The 21,642-nt window shown below is 41.6% G+C and overlaps 2 protein-coding genes across 2 annotated transcripts; both read right to left on the reverse strand.

The window, feature by feature from the left end:
• Positions 1–2,689: 2,689 nt before the first annotated feature.
• LY96 (lymphocyte antigen 96) lies at positions 2,690–10,351 on the reverse strand. Its single transcript, XM_056854901.1, has 5 exons — positions 10,243–10,351; positions 9,087–9,176; positions 6,771–6,899; positions 4,151–4,203; positions 2,690–2,803 (listed from the first exon to the last, which is right to left on the reverse strand). The coding sequence occupies exons 1-5, from the start codon at positions 10,349–10,351 to the stop codon at positions 2,690–2,692; spliced, it is 495 nt and encodes a 164-aa protein (XP_056710879.1).
• Positions 10,352–14,827: 4,476 nt separating this feature from the next.
• On the reverse strand, positions 14,828–18,180 carry TMEM70 (transmembrane protein 70). Its single transcript, XM_056854713.1, has 3 exons — positions 17,977–18,180; positions 16,286–16,397; positions 14,828–15,342 (listed from the first exon to the last, which is right to left on the reverse strand). The coding sequence occupies exons 1-3, from the start codon at positions 18,178–18,180 to the stop codon at positions 14,870–14,872; spliced, it is 789 nt and encodes a 262-aa protein (XP_056710691.1). The 3' UTR covers positions 14,828–14,869.
• Positions 18,181–21,642: the final 3,462 nt, after the last annotated feature.

Here is a 21,642-nt window from a genome sequence, read left to right on the forward strand (position 1 = left end):
CTCCGAAAAGTATCCCAACTCCCAAAGGCTCCCTAGTATATCCTTCCCTGTATAGACAGCTGGCAAAAACAGTTTGGCTCCCAGATCCAGTTAAAAAATGTATTTATTGACTTGGGAGAACGAATTGCTGCTGTGTTAAATGTTACTAATTGCTGGGTCTGCTGTGGCTCTATAGCCTGCACGGATTGGCCTTGGCAACCAATTGAAATTCCACCGGCTTCCTTAGCTGAGTGGAATTGCCACCCTTCCTTTAACCCTTCAGCCAGGCCACAGCTCTGGCTGCTGAGAGCTCCAATTCTTGGGAGCCTCTGTGTATCCCGAAGACAATCTGCCAAGTTCAATCACCCAGTAGGAAATACTCTATGCACCTCCACTTTTGTAGCCAACGACACCCACTCCTCCTAGTGGCCTCGAGCCCCCACTTCCTTTTTCTCAGCCACCAACAGGAGTGAAAAATGTGTCCCTGCTAATGACTCCCGACTGTTTAATTGCTCAGGCAGTAACCCATTCCAGGCATTCCCCTCTTTATGATAGCTCTGGAGAGACCCTTCTAATTTCTCCTTCCCCTGGGTTACTCTTGATGGTTTCGTTTGGCTGTGAGACAACACTGCTTATTCTCAACTGCCACTGAAGTGGGCTGGAACCTGTGCATTCGAGACCATCCAGCCAAAGTTTTTCTTGCTGCCTGCAGTCAAAGGAAATTCCCTAGGCATCTCCTTGTATGATGATCTCAAGAGAGTAAAGAGATCCATTCAGATCAGTGGCAAAGAGTGGGGGGAGGAATGGCCCCCACAGCGTATCATTGAATATTATGACCCTGCTTCTTAGGCCAATGATGGCACTTTTGGGTATAGAATTCCTATATACATGTTAAATCACATCATCCTGCTTCAAGCTGCCCTAGAAATTATTACCAACCAGACTGCCAGTACCTTAGAGCTGCTGGCCCATCAGCAAACACAGATGCAAGCAGCAATTTACCAGAACCGACTTGCATTGAACGATCTCCTGACCAAGCAGGGTGAGGGTTGTGAAAAATTTAATTTTGATAGTTGTTGTCTTCAAATAAATGACAATGGAGAAGCAATCCTTAATATTGCCTCCAATATCTAAAAGGTAGCCCATGTCCCTGTTCAATCCTGGAAGAGTGCTTGAGATGCATCTTGGTGGGAAAATCTTTTTGTAGGGGCTTGGTGGAAAAAGTTGATGTTCTTTTTAGCTTGTGCACTTGCTGGAATAATCTTTGTACCCTTTTGTATCCCGTTTCATGTATCTCAGTCGAGCTGTTCTCCGAAGCTCACCCATGGTCACGATGCCCTTGATCAACCCTCACCCAAGGCACCAGGGAATATAATGGTTCTATGTTTCCTACCCAAAGCAGTTGCTGAGCTGCACCCACACCTCAAGTGTTTTTAAAAGAATTTAAAGGTTCAAATCAAGGGGGGGAAATGTAGTGCCTAATTAACTTAGTTTATGGGGAAAACATATATGCTGTCACATATATGCATATTTACATAATATGAGACACACACACACACATATATAAATTCTTATGTACAGATCTAGAATCACTATGCATGATGGGTAAAATACAATTCTTTGGTCAACAGACATTTCCTACTGTAAGGGAATTGGGTCAGAGTGACCTGCAACTGTTTGCAGGCAGCTGACTAGGTGAGATCATTCCCTCTTAGTACAGGCAGGTTCCTTAATTAAGCCTGGAGCTTTGATTTAAGACAAGAAGTGTCATCTTGGAATGTAAGGTTGTGCTTCCTCATTAACCATTAGGCAACGCCTTGAAGAGCATTTTCTATTGGATATGCAAATAATTGCTTATACGTCCAAAAGGTTTATTGGACAGTTCAGTCTGACGTGTGTATTATGCTTCTGTAACCACCCATCATCAAAGTCTATATCCATGCTTGCAATCCTTTGATGTGCGTGGAAATTGCTCTGCGCTTTAGGCAATTTTCACCAGCTTTTTGTATATTGGCCAATAAAACAACCTGCTTTGAACCTTCAACTTCCAACTGTTTTATTGTGATTGAATATTAATACAATAAGGCAGGATGACATTACAGAAGGAGCAAGCTTGGGGCATGGGTAGTGAAGGGCTCAGAAGTGAATAGGCAGGGGAAGGACGCATGGGGGGAGAACTTGTGAGTGGGAGGTAGCAGCGATGAGGGGAGGGACCACTGAGCACTCTCTGCCCAGGAGCCCCCAAAACTTTGAAACCACCCTGCTTGCATGTATAACCTATATGCTTTGGCTGTATGTGAATGGACACTAAAAGAATGCTGTTAAAAAACACTGCTGTATTGATGGTGGAGGGAAAACGTGTCATTGGTGCAAAGAAAAAGACAAATATAGGATTTCACAAGTCCAGCAGTAGTTTCTGCTGCAAACAAAATGCTTTGTCCAGCAAATTATGAAAAGGCACGGTTGTTGCTAGCACAAAGATAGTATTGAAATTCATTCGTTACCATGACTCTGTTTTTATCATATTACACACGCATATATATGTACATTTCAACTAAGATGTTGCTTATAGCATATGAATAGACCTTTTTTATTTTTCAGACAATTCCACCAGTAAAGGGAAAACCTGGTTGCAGTCAATTCTACTATTCGAATTCCATGGAGTCTTGGAAAGCGGTTCTTACCCAATGAAATGGTTTAGAAGAAACACTCATCTAAAGTTGTAGGCAGGCTCCTTTTTAAGAATTAATGTAAAATTCACACATACAAACAAATCTGCTTCAGAATGGCCAGAGTATCCTTTCAGGGTTGCTGTGTATTTTCCCTGCAACAAAGAAAAAGAGTTAATCAAAAGGCTGGGTCTAGAGCAGCAGTTCTTCCAGTGATCTACTATAGATAACCATGTAAGGACAGTACATGTTGCATCTTAATGTATCATTGTGTGTACTGCCTCAGGAAGGGGGAAGCTTACGGTCCTTTATGCATGGGCGTTTTACCTGGAGTTCCATGCTCACTCAACCCACGCTTTTCTCTTGCACACTTTTCTCTTGCAAAATAGCTACGCACCAGTAAAAGTCACTAAACTCAAATCTGGAAGCATCTCCCCGTCCCTTGAAACACTGCTTTGTAATTGGCTGTTGTGCTTATTATGAGAGAAAAGTCCAGCCCCTCCCATGCAGAAACCCAAGAGCTGTGTTAAAAAGCATTTTAAAAACAAAACAAAACAGAGCTCTCTAAAAGGAATGGGGGGGGAGAGAGAAGAAACACAACCCTAATTTTTAAAATCCTTTCTTCTGCTCATAAAGAACTACGAGCAAGCAAGAAGCCTTTGACTTCCCGCCCCTTGACATTCTGCTTTGTAATTGGCTGTGGCGCTTACTGGGAGAAAAATGTCACACACTCCCCACAAGCTTCCGTGTCCCGTGCTTTGGCTTATGCATAAAGACTTCACCTGAGCTGCTCTCAGGAGAGATTGAAGAATTGGGTTAAAACAGCAACAGGAAGACCTGGGATTTGCAAGGGCTGGGTGTGAAAACTCATGGATGGAAAACGTATGGATGGAAAACTCATGTATAACTCCAAGGAACAACTGAGTCAGACCGGGGGCGAACGTGAGTAAAAGAACCCATGCATAACCAACCTACATATCATTGGAGAACTATAAGCTTTGTGTGGTTGGTCTGCGATAGACATGCCAATTCTACTTCATAGTCATTGTCTGCCTACTTCTTCATTATTGGAACTTTTTTTAAAAAGCCACAATGAATATATACCATTGTACTTGCACACTCATTGGATTGAATTAATTTTCTTCAGGAGAATCTAATCCTTGCCGCTATGTGATGCTGGAAATCAGTTACTTAATGATCATGTCTCAAAGTTTTCCTCCCACCACCAGTTCCCATTTTTACTTTACAAACTGCATTTTAAAAAATTAACCAAAATTTAGCAGTCATTAAGGAATTTAAGAAACTGACTTTTGCATTCCAAGAGCAGGAACTGCTTGATATTGTGACACTGGTATGGAACCAAATGAAGTCCAGTAAGACTGCTGGCCTGAATCCACCCACTTGGGTTTTATTATGGAAGGATTTGTTTTCCCCGAAATAAAAATTGTAAGCTTTTCAACTTTTCTAACAGCATTTATGATAGTGTAGCTCTGAAAGAGTACCATTGGGATGTTTACTTTATCACCACTCATTCTCACAGTTGTGTTGATAGTCTCTGCAAAACAGAAATTATTATTAAGATACAAGTCACTTCCATCATCCTGTCATTCTTCTCCAGTTGCAAGTATATCAATTTCTTCATCATTCCCCCCTACACAGGTGTAGGGCAAACTGGAGGCAGAGGATACAAAAAGGAAGCAAAAAGCAGGGTAACCATAAGAACTACCAGAGTTCAGAGCCATAATCATATTAACACATGTCCCCTTGGCCAAACCTCACCCACCATATATTTCCTTAAAGTTAGTCTCACTGCTGGGTGATGGCCATTGAAATCTCACCATGTGGATGCTGCTCATGATGTAGAACTGGCTTGCTCCAACAAAAAGCCTCCAAACAGCTGTTTGGCCTTATGAGCCAACCTAGAGCTAGGGTACATAGCTTGCTTCATTTTAAGAGAGCGCCTGCTTGTCTCCCACCAAAACCAGGGGTTCTGGTTACCTAGTCACAGATCCATTTCAAGGGACTATGATGAACTAAGAAACCAGGTTCATTTTGTCTTGAGATTTTTAAAGCAAGAGAAGAAGAATTTTATACCTTCCAATGACAGTACCAGACTGGGGTCTTGTATGAGGATCTTATCATGCCCGAGACCCGGGTATGCATGCAAAGTACTTCTGTATAGACAGAGAAGAGGAGACTTTTTTCCTTTGGAGAATAGGCCCTTAAGACTAAAGGAGTACCATTCTGGAGGGATACCCAATATTCAGGGAGTGTAGAAGGCAGCTGCCAGAATTGACAGACTGAAAAGCCCTTGTATATATGCAATACACTATGTGTGCCAGATGCCATGCAAAATCCACACATGCTGCTTCTTGCCTGTCTTGTTGTCCTGCACAAACTATAAGAGTGTGCTCTACAGTGCTCTTTCATGTGGCAGGAAGTTGTGAGATTTTCTTAGTTCCACTGAAGCAGCAATGACACTCACAATGCATACCACAGAACTAGAAAGTGTGTCTCAAAGTCTTCTGGGTTGCCCTTGCCCAGGCCTTTGTGTCTAGGGTTTCCAGCTCCAGGTTGTGAAATACCTAGAGATTTTGGGGGTGGAGCCTGAGGAGGGCAGGGTTTGGGAGGGGAGGGACTTCAATGGGGTATAATGCCACAGAGTCCACCTTCCAAAGCAGCCATTTTCTCCAGGTGTACTGATCTCTGTTGCCTGGAGATCAGTTGTAATAGGGGGGAGATCTCCAGCCACCACCTGGAGGCTGACAACCCTATCTACATCCCTGGACCTGATACTTATTTCTAACTGCATGAAGATTTATGGTCAAATTATATATTACTTAGGAGACTCATGATCAAATCTCCTAACATATATGTTTTTACTTTCATGCATTTCCTGAATGGGACACCTCCAAATCTGATTAGAACAATGGCACCAGAAGAAGGCACCTTTTTCTTCATCAGAATTGCTTCCTGCTGTTAACCCCACAGGGGGAAAAAATCCAGACATCTATATTTTCCCCCAGAGGAACAAGCAGCTGCTGTGCAGGGGTGAAACCTTTATTGGGTGAACTGGGAAATGGTTAAACATCCCCATTTCTTCTTCCAGTTCTACTGCTTTTAGCAAATTTGGAATCACCCTTTTTAGGGACTATTAAAGAAAAAAAAGTGAGGATCTCCTAGTATTGTGATTTGTTTTTAGTCTTGTTGCAGGATACTGTAGTCAGAGAGGTAAGAGATTCAAGCATAAGGATTAATTGCTGGTGAGTATCAATTTGAAGGACCATAGATTACACTCATAGTCTTAGAAGATGTTGTATGCCTTTCCCATACTGTTACCCCTAGCTGAACTGTTTGTTTGCTTTGAATGAGTAAGCCTCAAAATTTATAACTGTTAGCACAAAATTCAATCCTTTTACATTAGGAAAAGTGCTGAAGAGATAATAGATGACTTGTACAATTTTGTCAGTTTTCTGGTTGTGTTCAAAAATAATAAAATTGTCCTGGCACTTGCTACTCTCTGAACATCTTTAAAAAGCATCAGCTGAAAACTCATTTCAAGAATTTTATAGCATATGCTTGTAAGATTCCAGTCTGTTTGGAAATGAAGTTCCAAAATGAGGGTCTCCATTTTAAAGAAAGGTGAGTTTTGACAACCCACAACAGTTCTATGACTATATAGAAGAAGAGTTGGTTTTTATATGCCGACTTTCTCTGCCACTTAATGGAGAATCAAACAGGCTTACAATCGCCTTCCTTTCCCCTCCCCACAACAGACACCCTGTGAGGTAGGTGGGGCTGAGAGTGTGTCTGGCCCAAGGTCACCCAGCTGGCTTCGTGTGTAGGAGTGGGGAAACAAATCCAGTTCACCAGATTAGCCTCTGCCGCTCATGTGGAGAAGTGGGGAATCAAACCCGGTTCTCTAGATCAGACTCCACTGGTCCAAACCACCGCTCTTAACCACTACACCACGCTGGCTCTCCACTACTCATATCCACTGCTCATATCCACTACTCGAATACACTACTCATATACACTGATTTGCTGAAAAACTTCTCATAGCACGGCTGTGGTATCTATGTAGATTTTATGTTAACAAAATGCTTCATATTTCACACTTACCTCCCTTCAGAGCTCCACAATATGTGTATTCATCATCTTCACCAGTGCAAGCAACATGTCTCCATTCTATGACTTTCTTAGTTTTATGCCGTAGGGTAAGTATTACTCTAAGAAAGGTTAAATCTCTCTCTATAAAAATAACACAATCAAAGTCAGAGTGCAGATGCTTCAGAAGATTACATCCATTTTCATTTTATTTTCTCAGAGAACAATTCATTCAAATTGGTGAGTCTTTTGATAATGCATTTTGTGTGAAATCTGATTGAAAACATATTTGTAATGTGCAGCAGCATGGGCAGAAAAATAACATGCATTAGGCTCACTCAAAGTACACACCATTATTCTTTCTATCAAAACTGGACAGTGGCTGGTCACTTTCCTTCACGTATTATAGTGGCTTCTTGAATTATCCATGAAGTAGAGAAAGTGCATAGAGAGCTTTTTTTCTCTCCTCAAAATACTAGAATGTGGAGGCGCCTAAAGAAGTTGATGGGAAATAGGATTCAGATCAGCGAGAGAAAGTGCTTCTTCACTCAATGAGTAATTAAATGGTGGAGTTCACTGAATGTAAGGAAGATATTAGCCACAAACTCAAAGAATTTAAAGAGGGAATTTGACTCATGGAGGATAGATTCATCAATATTAGCTACTCATGGTGACTAAAGAGAAATTCCATATTCTTCTGAGTGAGCAAACCTCTCAATACCAGTGCCAAAATTGGGGGAAGGCCTTGGCCTCTATGCTTTGTTTGTTGGCCCTCAAGGCCAACTGGTTGGCCGGTGTATGAAATAGGATGCTAGGCTAGATGGACCACTGGTCTGATCCAGCAGAGCACTTATTATGTTCTTAAAACAAGACAAGTAAAATTGTTCTATATGCCATCATCCTCATACCTAAATCTCTGGTGCCAAAAAGAAGGGATGTAGGCAAAATGAAGGCACACGGTCACCTGGCATGCCAAATTCTCTCTCACACAGTCATGCAGCAATTAAAAAAAAACTATCCTGGGAACGAAACCTATTAAACAGGCCTGAGAGGATTCAGAAGAGACCTGCTGAGACTGCTTTCTCAGTTTATCAGTTCCCCAACATCTCCCTTCAACATCATACATAAGACTAAACATGAACTAACACACCAGGGTAACCTGACGCATAAGTGAATACAGAAGATCCAGTAAAACAAAATTTTTACTTGCTCACCAACAGTGGAGGTATAGTGGAACCATCTTCTGGGCATGGAGTAAGGGGTCACTGGGGGTGTGGGGGAGAGGTAGTTGTGAATTTCCTGCATTGTGCAACGGGTTAGACTAGATGACCCTATGAGATAGTGCCATAATTATTTTCCTAATTTAAAAAAATGAAGCTATAGGGGCAGCAATTTAAAGAGACAGGCTGATGTGGGGGAGAGGCTATTTAGCTCTTTATTTTTATCATTTGCTCACCAAGCTTGTTTTACCCCTACAGGGGAGGTAGGGAGGGGATATGAGTAGTTATAAATTTTCTCCTCAAAAATAAAACATGGGAAGTAGCAATTTTCAGTGGGAAAAATAAGAAAACCTGCTAAATGGTCCATTTTCCCCTGCATGGGTTCTCTCTTTTTAAATCATTTCCACCATGGAAGTGTTATATTATTTTAAAAAGTTGGAAAACATTGTCATGGGGCTACATATAGCACACCATCCCTGACATTCTGGCATTTCAGAGACTTTCTAAGTCATCTGCGACAAATTCCCGCAAAGAATAGCTTAGGAGGCATTTTTGGTGGCAAGTCAATGAACGTTTTTCTACTCAGTTTGAATGTGCTGAACTCAAAAAGAATGTTTATCAAGCTTAATTTTGTTTTCTTCATAGAAGGCATCCGACAAATGTTGATGGACCTTCGCAATAAGCAAATTATTTATGGCAAATGTGGACATTCTGTTGTGCCAAATTTATGATACTTGCACGATAGCTAAAAACATTCTAGCCTTCAAGCCATTCAAGGGCTTCCCTCAGGTGATTCTGTCCCAGTAGGACAACTAGGAATCACTAACAATCTGAATAACAGCAGATTTTCAAAACTTCCAGCCCACCAATAATATACAGAGCCTGGCTGGGCCTGCAAAAATGGGAAGAGGAGGTGGAGGAATTGGCTAGTACATAGTAGAATAGGTTACATATTCAACTTGGACTGTACTAGTCCTGTACTACATACATATTTCACTTCAAGTCATCAAAATAGTAATCGCTAAAGCAGATTCCCAGGGTAAAGTACTACCTTCTTCCAATAATACAAAGTAATTATTCTAATGCTGTTTGAAATATAAGAACAACGCACTTGGAATCCAGAATATAGTTCCATTCCATTTTGAAAAGCCATTAAGATAACATGGCTCCACTTCAAAGAAGAATGTTTCAGTGCTAGAACCTATGGGAGAAAGGATTTAACAGTGTCATAAAACTCATTGGGAAATGATATGAAAGTTTGATCACTCCATGCCGAAATACAAAAACAATTCTAGACGGCAACAGTTATCCAGGTAAACCTTTGCTAACTGCCTGGGGAAAATGTCCTGTCCCTTTAATACAGGCTTAATCGAGTGTTATATACCTGGTGGTGTTATTTGCTTCCGTGCCCGTTTCCTCACATTAAACCTCTGCCAAAGAGACAGAACATTTTTCTCCAGGCCTGTGGCAACCCTGTCCATGTAGCTCTTGTTGCCCTGATGAGGGCAGAACAACAGAGTATGAATTTTGCAAATACATAAAATAAGATGTAGAGCCATTTGCAGCGGCAGAGGAACAGCCACATTACACTTTTCCTCACACTTCCCTTTGCAATCAGCCAGTATGGCTACCATTCCCCACCACCACCACCACCACCAGAGGCTTTTTTTAAAATCAGCAGTTCCTAGATCGCAATAGAACAATAAGATTATAATCATTTTTGGACACAATCGACTAATATATAAATAAAAATAAAGGAGGGGAAGTTTAAAAAATATTGTTAGCACAGTGCATGATGCAGGGCCTTCTGTAATCTGTGACAGTCTTAAAGGGGTGATTCAGGAAGCAGACTAAGGGCGAAAACGCATGGTCGCTTTAGCCTCCTTTATTCCCTGTTCCAGCCAGGATTCAGCCAGGATCGAACACATGCGTTTCCAGGATCGAACACATGCGTTTCACCGAACGTGCGTTCGATCCTGGCTGAAACAGGGAATAAAGGAGGCTAAAGCGACTATGCGTTTTCGCCCTAAATTAGTTTGGAACAAGTTCAACAGATCTCAAATTGCAACAAACTATAACTGCAACAAAGAATCAATGCCTGTTTCCCTTTGAAGACAGACAAGTCAAAATCTCTAGCATAAATTCCTTAAGAAACACACACTATTCCTTAAGCAACAACAATAAAAGAATTAGCACTTTTAATCATGGGAGAATAAATCTCATTAGTGTTGCAACCGCATGGGAAATTAAGCTGATGATTTACTTACCACAGGAATTATAGAATAGTTCCATATCAGTTGTCCTACAAAGCAAATGTTTTTCCTGTGCCACAATAAATCCAGAAGCCAAAAGAATAAGACAAATAAAATGGAGCATATTTACATTACTTTAAACTATTTTTAACGGCTGCAATTACAGTAAATTACTTCGCTTTTAGTTAAGAGGAACAAAGTTACGCTTAGTCACCCTCCTCAATCATGTGATTTCTGAGGGTTTGGGCTACATTTCTTCTCAAATCTCCAACAGATACTTTAATTCATTTTTCGTAGTTTCAGGAGGGGAAAAAAATGTATACCCTGGTCAGTTTATTAATAGATAACCTAATTTAGATAAAACTAAGTGTATGGTTTTCAGCAACTGAACTGTAAAAGAGCAAATAATTGAGCCATCCTATTTATATACTATTGTCAGACAAGGAAGTGAAAGTAGTCATCAAAATCACATGAAAACAAGGGTACACAACAATCTTACTTGGGAGGTTTCATTGATTTCTTTAGGCTTACCTTCAAGTAAGAATAGCTAGGACTACTGCCTTACTGTGCTTTCCTAAGACCGCTTTCCTGGGAGTAAGCCCTATTAAAGAGACCCAAGTAGGATTCTGAGTAGACCTGCTTAGGACTACTGTGACTTGTTTCTGATTATGTCTTTCTTGTTAAGTAAATTAACAGTGCAATCCTACAAACACTTTCCTGGGAGTAATCGCCATTGAATAGACCTGTTAATTGACTTAACAAGAAAGACATAATCAGAAACAAGTGGCAGCAGATGGAAACTTTGTTGTGGTTACAAAAAAAAGCTAGACAGTCTTTCTACAGCTGATCATGTATCAATTTTTACTATCCCTGCTATATGAGAAAATATGGTTTTTGACTGGAGGACCTAGACTTCAGAAAATGTCATCATGGAAACTCTGGATTATGGTATAATACAAGAAGCATATCTGAAGCATATCTGAACTATAGCCTTAACGATCAGGGAACCCAAAATACCTATCGTTCTGAACTAGCTTTGCTGCTCTGCCTGGCAGCTGACTTGAGGAAAGAAATGTTTACAGGAGAGGTCTAGTATTATAATCAATATAAAAATTTACCTGGAAACACTAAGTTTAGGGCTTCTCTTCTGTGCAAAGATAAATGGTTGCATTTTAAGTTCTTATCTTGGATCAGAGCTTCAATCTCATGTGAACTGGAGGCTCCGACTTTAAGCCACACACACAACAGATCAGTCCCCATTCCCCACCTCCACCCCACCCACCCTGAATCACCATAAAAACTCTCTATGTGAGAAACGATGGATCTCAACACTAAACTATGGGGGTTACCGCACTTTGTATTCCCAGCGATGTATTAAGAGTTTGAAAATGTTATAAAAAAACATCGCTTTAAAAGGGTTTTAGGATACCACGGCTTATAAATGGTTGGAAGACGTCTTCACAGCTAAAGGGGCCAAACAAAGTGCGAACAGTATTTTTTATAACGTTTTCAAACTCTTAATACATCGCTGGGAATACATAGAAAGCGCGAACAGTATTTTTGATAACATTTTCAAACTCTTAATACATCGCTGGGAATACAAGTGCGGTAATCCCCTATGAGACTAACAGCCCATTCCTGACCTCCAAGGACAAAGTCCTTAGGAGGCCAAAAAGGGGGCTGTGCTGGTGTTGGGGCCCCGTGCCGGTGCCTGGGCTACTTACGCACCGCAGAGTGGCCCCAACGCCAGTGGGTAGGCCCAGACGCCAGTCTCCTGCCCAGAGACGCCGGCCAGGCCTTCCGCTGGTGTCCCACTGGCGCAAAGGCCAGCATCAACATCCCAGGGGCGTGCCAGGGGCATTCCAGGGGGCGTAGCTGCCAGAAGTCAGCTTGCGGTCTCCTTTCGGCCCAGCACACCGGTGGGGAGAACGGCGTTGCTGCGACTGCTTTTTTGCAGGTGCAGCCTTGCTGTTCTCAATGGGGCAAAATGCCCCATTTAAAATTTAAAAAGCTGGCAAAAGGCTTTTAAAAGCCTTTCGGGGGCTGGGAAACAGGTTTGGAGGAGCCACAGTGGTGCCTCGGCTACACCGTCCCCGGCCGCCGAAAGGTAAGGAATGGGCTGTAAGACTTCTTTAGAGGAAGCCACAGCACTTAAACAGAACCAGTATATGGATTGTGGATGTACTTTGAGTCAGGCCCTTGGTTCTGCTGTGTACTAATATGGGTGTGCTTTCATAGGTATTAGGGCAAGACCTTCCCCAGGACTGCTACCTTAGATCAATCCGTCCAATTAAGTGAGTTCTGAAAATCCATTTTGTTAGATTTTCAAGATACCACTGGACTATCCTATTTTCCCTCAGATCAATGGAAATGAAACCTCTGGTTATGAGGGGCCATTTCCTCCTATATGTCTCTGCTCCAAATATAGTTGCCAGGCAGCCATCTGCTGGCCATCCCACCACTTAGGATGACCAGTCTGGCATTGAAGAGCCTGGGACTTTTCGTTTGTGAAATGGGCTCCGTGAAGAGGTGAGGGGAGCCCCTTCCTTCGAGATCTTCAGGGGCCTTTTAAGGGGAGGAGGGGGACAGAGGTTTGGGGTTTGCTATTTTATTTTTAGCTTTAACTGATGTTTTTAACTCTTACTGTAGGCCTCCTTGAACCATCAGGAAAGGTGAAATATAAATGTTTTAATAAACAAACAAATAAGAAGCTTCTTGAACCATCCTTAGTTTTACACACAGGAATATTTAGAAGTAGGGGGATTTATGGAGCTGTAATTCTGCTACCTAAGTCTGCTGGGTTGCACGTACCATCTTGAAAGGTGTTAGCAACAAGATGCATCCAAAGGGGGAGGACAGAACAATTTAGTCCACCTTTTTATGTTAATTATTAAAATACCATTGAAACCACTAAGAATATGCCGTATCGTACAGACATTTGTGCTTTTGATGTCCAAATATGCAAATATATGGTTTTCTATGTAATCCTGATTTATCTTGATGACTTTCTAGACAAAGCAAAGCTTTTTAAAAGCCCTGTCAATGTTTTGGCTCAGGAAATGTGTCCCTCTAGTGGCTTATGCTGGAACACAAAACATGCGTCCTTTTGACACACATTTTAGGAGTCGCAGGCATCAATTCTAAACATTTGGGACCCAAATGTTAAATCCTAATGAAGAACATAAGAGTGTAATTATATACTGAAGTCCCACTTATTTTAATCAGGCACACTATTTGCTGGAATGTCATCATTATAAAAGTCAGTCTTCGCTCATTTCAGTGGAATACACTTCACATTAATAATTGCTTACTGATTTGCAGTTCACTATTCAGTCAACCTAATGGAAGACAGCTGAAGGAGGAAAACTCTAATCAGACTAATATGCTGCTTTGACAAAAAACAGAACAACTGCAGCCATTTGGGTACATAATCATCAGAGTTGTAGTTCTATTGGATCTTTCACTTCAAAAATTCTTTATACCCTATTATCACATACTTTAATTTGTTTACCACCCATATTTGTCTGACATACACAGACCAAGGAGGAATAGCAGCTTAATGTTTTTATGGGCTCAAAACATTCATCTGGTTAGTCTATTATAAATATTTCAAGAAATGTTTGACCCTCCAAGGGTTCATAGTCATACTGCATTTATAATGGTAGCCATTAGGAACACTGATCACCAGTGTTGAGCAATAGCTCTGGACTCAATGTATCAGTGTCAGCCCAGCATTGCCAGGTCTTTCTCCAAATATGCAGAAAGACAGCACGAGCTGTGGAATTCATTGTGTTCACAGCTGTGTTTTTTGCAAATATAAATCCTACATTGACCACAGCCTACATTTATATTACAAATTCCCCTTTTTTTCTTATTTTTGTTCCACACAGACCAACCTGGACAGAAATATGAACATTCTGAAAGACCAAAAGTTAATTCGCATGTGTAGGAACATTGCAAAATCCAGAATCTTGCACAGTGAGGGTCTTTCAAATGGAGCTGTTGTACTTCAGTGTATATTGCTAGTCAAAGAGCAAGAGTGCTTGTTTAAGTTCTAATATGATGGCCCCAAACCTTGTGGAGACTGTGGGGACTTCTGGAATTTTGAGAACAGGTAGTGGGCCCCAACACAACATGGCTCCCATGGGTTCTGGAGCCAATCACAAAATGTTACAAGGTTCCAAGCCAAGCATCCTCCTGGAGGCAGGTGTGTCAAAATCGATAAAAGAAAAAAAGATGCCTCTCTGGCTCAGATATGATCTGACAGCCAAACAAACAAACATACTAGATTGTATTGGAAGTGGCTGGAAGGGATACACAAGGGGTTACAACACTGAGGAAAATTTAAGGAATTGCACATAGGGGAAAATGGAACAAGAAGCATGTAATCGGAAAGAGTACCCACACCCTCCCCCTCTAAAATTTGCAAATGGAACACACAAATATCAGATATACTTAATGACAAAAGATAGGACTCAGACTAATCACACACAAACCGCCCTTTATGTAAACTCTTTTTTTCATAATTAACTTCAGTTTTAATTGGTATTCAATGACATTATGTATCAACTTTTAATGGAGAAAAATGCTTACAGGATTTTGCAAACTGTGAATCATCTGCACATATACAAGCTTCCACAACTCAAGCATCTGATACTTTAGAGTTCTGTTTGCCTTCTGCAGATTCTTTTGATTCTTCCCAGTCAAACTTGAAGGGCTTGTCATACCCCATAAGATGGTTATAGTCCTGAGGAAACTGGAAGAGCCCTGGGTTCACAAGCATTGATTTTGTTTTAGCATAAAACGTTGTGAACATCTTGCTGATGTCTGGGATTTTCACATCCTTTTGACGGAATACAGTTTTCTTTTCTGCCAAAATGGCATTGTATGTAATGGCTGTGTAGGTGTCCGTTTCAGCCTTATGGTACAACCGAACCACATAGCCCTTTGTAATTACATGCAGGGTAACTGGTGTCACAAATGTGAAGAATCCTATAACACTATAAAAGGCAATTTGCAAGGGCAGACTGTCAGTACTTATTCCTGTTCTGAAGATGATAAAAGGCATTATGCAAAAGGTAAGCATGCTGGTAGAATAGGAGAAAAATTTCACACCTGCAAGAGAAAGAGAGAGTAAATGTAAAAAACTGAGTTTACAGTAACTCCACTGCAGTTTCCAATATACATTGACACGCAGCCATTAAATAACTCAAACAGCCCATAAGGTTGGTTCCACAGCAAATGTTGCATGTGCAACAGTCCTTGCACAAGAAAAGTACTAACTTTATTCCTCTCTATCTGCTTATACTGAGTGAAACTGTTTGTATCCCTCCCTATCTCTTTTGTATGTGCAAAACATAGCACACAGTTTCTCTTCAGATACAATTGCAAAACCAACTTAAATGAAACCATCTGTTGTACACTCCATTGCTCCAAATGCACACTGTTGTTTTGCTGCTGCAGCACCAATGCTTGAATGTGGAACTGCACTAAGTCAACTTTCCCTATCCCATCCATGCATTGCTGAGTCCAACCAATAGCCCTTTAAGATGCTTCCCTCCAGCCATAATGCTCTTTCATTGGATCAGGATCAGCAGTGCAGAATACTTATGACTGCTTCTGCTAGTCATAATATCCTGTGGTAGTGGTGAACTAAGGCTACAAAGAGTGCCATTGTGCCATCATACATCTATCTCCTTGTCTCTCCCCCTGCCCGAGCATGAAAGATCAAGACAGGCAGCATGTGCAGCTGACAGCATCCCGATTTCTTCCAGCTTAGAGTTACCCAATTGACTGGGGCAGCTATCTCTCTTCCCAGGCAAGGGCCTAACTTGGCACTGGTGAATTTACAGTGCTACCCTAAACAGTTACCTCACTCTAATCCCACAGTCATCAATGGATTAGAAGGGAGTAATGCTTAGGATGGCACTGTAAATAATCTAAATGAAGAATTCAATGTTCTGCCCTTAGCATATACTTCCAAAAGAAAAATACTTTCAACACTAAAAAAAGATTTAGAAACAAGAGATGATGCAAAGCCAAACACTAAAATACGTACCTTGTACCATCTTGGCCAAATTTCCACAGTAAACCAATCTTCCATATTCAGAACTGTCATGGAGGGGTGATGTGCTGAAACAGCAAAGAGGTTCCACACAAGGAAACCGAACCTTGAGAATGAAGACAGTGCATATGAATAGGCGTCAGTATCTTTTCCAGTAATTTTCAGACTATAGCAACAACCTCCTTAAGCCCACAATGAATCCCAGAACAAAGCTATATCTATAACCAACAACATATTTTCAAGTAGCCTTTTGTATGTGCTGTTAATGGTATTAACTCCTAAAATGTTAAATAACACTACACAACCAAAACTGAGTTTGATCATAGCTTCAAATAGGAAAAAAATATCAAGGTGTTAAAAGTTTGATCTTGGTTTGTTCTAATTTGGGAACATGAAATGATTAGTAAACAAAGCACCTCTGAACATGTTAAGAACCAATATAAACAGCAAAAAAGTTATAGTTTTCAAGCTTCCCTAGCTCACCAGACCATAACTGACAATGAGCTGCTTGAGACCCAACCCCAACTTCTTTATAGACATCAATGCCTCTGTTGAAGCCAAGACTGTTGGTGCTGAAGGACACCACACGTTAAGTAGCAGGGTTTCTTATCAAACTCCACACTGTAGGGAGGAACTGCCAAACAAAAGACCCAAGGCATTCAGTTATAGGCTTCTCTCCTTACTGTCAAATTTGCTCAGACTATAGCAGCCCTGTTTTTGCAACCCCTATCCCTGAACAAGGGTGTGTTAAAACACAGAGGGTGAAAACACATGGGAGGTTCTGCCTTGGATTTGCTGCTCTCTAGATGCACATTTTCCCCATCTGAATTCTCAAAAATGTGCTTGGGGACTTATTTTTGAGTTTTGAGAATTTGACTGGGGAAAATGTGCATTTAGAGAGTGGCAAATCCAAGGCCAAACCTCCCATGCGTTTTCACCCAAAGTGAAAGACCTGTCAGAGATTCAATCTTCAAGGTGTGATCACAGAAAGTGAATAAATTCCAGGACTTGCAATTACAGGAAATCAAGCAAGCTTGGGACATTGTTCTCCCTGTGCCTCCAACTCTTGCTTTTGATGCATGACTTAGCCTCTGAAAGGATTTTTGTGGAGCAGAGCACCACGACGTATGACTTAACATTCGAACTGAAACATTACAAAAGCATACTCAGAAACAAAACAGACACAAATTGAAATCTTTCTAAGAATATATTAAAACCAAAAAATAACAAACTCTATGAGGTACAGCAGGATTAAATTGGAGATCAAATCCACTCTGCTAGTAAGTTAATGTATTACTATATTCTACAAGGGGGTAGTACTAGGCATATTAATGTTGAACAATATTTATGTAATGTTTTGTCCCTTTTCCTTTTTTTCCCTTCTGTACCCCCATTTATTATTAAAAATCAATAAAATATTTATTTAAAAAAAAGAGTGCCTCTGAGCATATGTAAACATTACTCCACAGACCACACACAGCCTGCCACACACACACACACCCCCGCTGCTGAGCGTTAAAGCGTGGGTCTGTGATGCAGAGGCCACGGCCTTCGGGCAAGCTTAAACCCCGGCACTGCTATTTTCTTTTGGAAACGCAGCCCTGTCTCAGAGAGTCCTCCCTTCCGCCGGTCTGGTCACCCGGGCGGAGAGGGAAACGCTCAAGGGGGGGGGGGGGAGGCGGCACCTGCTTGCTTCCCGCCATGCTGGAGGAGGAGGATCGAGCCGCTTGGCGCCAGGCAGCTGGCGGCTCTGGTCTGCAGCCAGAGGCCGGGCCGGGGTCTCGCGGGTCCCAGGCCGCCGAGCATTTCTGCAGGAGAGGCCGGCACCGCCCGGCACCGCGGAGCCACGGCCCGGGCGCGCGGCACCCTCCCGCGGCCAGCAGCCACATCGCCGGCGCCCGCTCTACCTGTCAAGCGGAGCGCCGCTCGCTGGTTCCTTCCGCTTCCGGTGCGGCTTCGCCCTATAGGAAGGAAGGGCTGAGCAGCGCGCGTCTGCTGCCTTCCGGTCCGTATTGAACGGCGCGGGCAAAGGTGTTGGCCCGTCACGGGGCGAAAAGGGATAGGAGGTTTTTGCCTTGGGTTTGCACATCCCTCCCCCCCATCTGAATTCTCAAAACTCTGCTTAGGGGCTGTTGCAGTAAAACAGGGGTTCGGGGGGAGAGAGACCCAAGATCGTATTCAAGAAAACAGTTGATTTGCAGCTACTGGCTCAGAGGCCCTAATGGGCAGAAATCTCTTGAGTCCCGATTATACTGGGGAAGAGATCTTTATCCAAATTCAAGTTATGACGATACAGCAACAAGTTGTGCATATCGGATTGTGTTGCAGACAGAAAGGCGACTCAGGACAGTTGCAGTTTCATCCAGTTTCTCCTATCATTAGTAGAAAAGAGCAAGAGTCCAGTAGCACCTTAAAGACTAACAAAAATATTTTCTGGCAGGGTAGGAGCTTTCGTGAGCCACAGCTCACAAAAGCTCCTACCCTGCCAGAAAATATTTTTGTTAGTCTTTAAGGTGCTACTGGACTCTTGCTCTTTTCTCCTACTGCAGACAGACGTAACACGGCTACCCACTGTGAATTATCTCCTATCATTGTTTATCGTTCACTCTGACACTCCATGACTCTTAGCCCAGTTACCCAGTGCACAGAGCAGGCTAGTAGCTAGGCAGAAATTCCTTCCCTGGCAGTCTGGAAGCTGATTATTACCGGGAGATCTCTGGGGTACTGTCACAGGGCTTATTTTTGAGTTTTGAGAATTTGGGGAAAACGTGCATTTAGAGAGCGGCAAATCTAAGGCAAACCCCCCCCCCATGCATTTTCGCCTCAAGCGTGCCTTTATATCGGGCGTGCTTCAGGGGAGTGAGAGAAAAGCACTCTGATCTGTTCTTTATCCTGAAAAAAGCACAGGTGGCCGATTTCCTTCACTACCTAATCCTGGCACTACCCTTGTGACGTAGGGCTGGGTCGCTCAATAGGTATCATGGCTGAACTTTGCATGTGTTTATGAGCCTATCATTGAGGTCTGAAATTCCAAACAGGTCCAGCTCAAATTGAGGTCTTCTGTAAAGGAAAAGCATGTAACTTACCGCCTCTCCTTGCATATAAAGACATCTGTCACTCGATGTGCAGGTAGGGTTGCCATTAGGCCTGGATAAAATGTCCTGTCCCTAGAATAAAGACATGGAAATGGGTAGCAGAAGCTTTTCATAGCATGAAGGTAAATATCCCATCAATTCTCTATTAAAGGAGCAAAGCTGTGTGTGTGCGCAACCCAGGGTTGTTTCATATGTACTAGTATATGTGGTATCTGCACAAGATAAGTGGGGATTTTGTTCCTGATGACTAGCTCCTCCTCAGGTTTAGGGAAAACAAAACTAGACTGGGTGGTAGAAAGTGCCATCAAGTTGTAGCCATTGGGTTTTTCAAGGCCTCCCTCTGCATAGTGACCCAGGGCTCCCCTGGTGGTCTCCCATCCAAATACTAACCAGGACTAGCCCTGCCTAGCTTCCAAGACCTGGAATAACTCAGACACATAAAGGTACAAGTCAGTGTTTATTTGGAGGTATACTGACATTCAAATGCTTTTTTGAGCCAAGTCCATTTATCTGTAATATAAGAATTTTATGGAAAATTGCAGAATTCAGATTTGCAGACCTGTACGGTTCTCTGGAAAATGCCTTTATGGTGAAAGTAAGGAATTATCAGTAAATTTACTGAATTATCAGTAAATTTTGCATGCATTTAGTTCTGTGACCCTTGTTTTACAAACTTGCAATGAATTCTTGTAGCACAGTATCAGTGGCTTATTTTGATAATGCTATTAAATGATGGTATGATTTTAGAAGAGAGGCTGTGGCTCAGTGGTAGAGCATCAGCTTGTCATGCTGAAGATCCCTTCATGGACCAATGGTCTGATTCAGTATAAAACAGCTTTGTGTGTTCAAGAGCCCTGATTTAATTAAAGGTCTACCTTGTCCAGCATTTAAAACAATGTGCAATAAGTTCTCTAGTCTTCATCAGGCTAGATTAGTAAACAAATGAAACAGCAACAATGATGTTTTCCAGGCTTGCAGTAAGTTCAAGATGAGTTGCACTCTGGTGTTAGTTATAACTAGTTTTAAGTTGTAGCAAAGCCTTCTGCCAAGAAAGAAAAATGGCAGTCTCCATTTGAGAACAGAAAAGTCAGCAGTTAAATCAAATTTTCTCTACCACCAAACAAACACAGAAGTCCCTTAAAAGGCTGAGAAAAGTCTGGCGTGTGACTTTGCTTAAGGAGAGCTGCTTTTAACTCCCACTGGAGAAAAATTATAGGTATTCAAAGGTGCTTTTTCCTCATTGGGAAAACAGTAAGGGAAGAAAGGTTACAGAGTATGTTTCTCCCTGTGTGCTCAATAAAGCAGCCCCAGTAGCTGCACTTGGAAAAGAAACAGAAATTATAATGCAACTAAAACTAATGGGTACCACCCTAAGCTACCTCACAAAACTGTTGATGATAAAAGTAGGATACTCTTGATTACTTTGGCTTGGTAGGATATGAATGTGATAAAAATCTATCCTTTTCCTATTCCCAAGAAAGGAGTCAAATGCTTGGCATTGAGAACTGTTAAAAATGTATTGCAGTTGCTTACAACATTTACATAGTCATTTAACTGTAACTCACATTTTAATAGTATCAAATTTTACAGTCAAATTACTTCAAATTAAAGCCCACTGAGTTGAATAAGGATTGTGACTTTTCCCTCTACATTATGTTCATCCAGCATTAAAAGCCATAATTCTTAAACATGCAGGTGCTTATTGTGGAAAATCAAGTCAAAATGACAAAGCCAGATTAAAATATTTTCCAGAATGCGAAAATAATAATATAATAGTTGAATTGTTTCCAATTATTAATAAATGGTTTACTTTATAGTAACATTAGCATTTGTTAATTCTTGGGTGGGCGCCACGGGTACCACCAACTATTGGTGTATTAGGTGGCAATGGGAATCAGGGAAAAGATATCATAAAAACACTATACCAAATTGAAAACCATCAGAATCAGTCTTTGGCCTTCCCTATTCTAGCCAAGAGCGTACAGTCACACCAGGTACTTTGCACTTAGTGAAAAGGCACTATTTTGGCTGGAATGGGGAAGGCCATATACACTTACAAGATATCTTATACCACCAAGTTTTGTAAATGAGGCTTTTCTTTTGCCACAGAGCAAACAGTAGCAACTTAAAAAATCTAGAATAATTCTCCAGTAAACAACTAACAGTACTTGCAGGTGTTGTAAGAGATTTTGCTGATGCTACAGGAATAGTCATTTTTTCCTTGTATTTGTTAAATACAACATTTCAAAATTCAGC

The sequence above is a fragment of the Euleptes europaea genome, chromosome 8 (assembly GCF_029931775.1).
Source record: "Euleptes europaea isolate rEulEur1 chromosome 8, rEulEur1.hap1, whole genome shotgun sequence".
NCBI classification, from domain to species: domain Eukaryota; kingdom Metazoa; phylum Chordata; class Lepidosauria; order Squamata; family Sphaerodactylidae; genus Euleptes; species Euleptes europaea.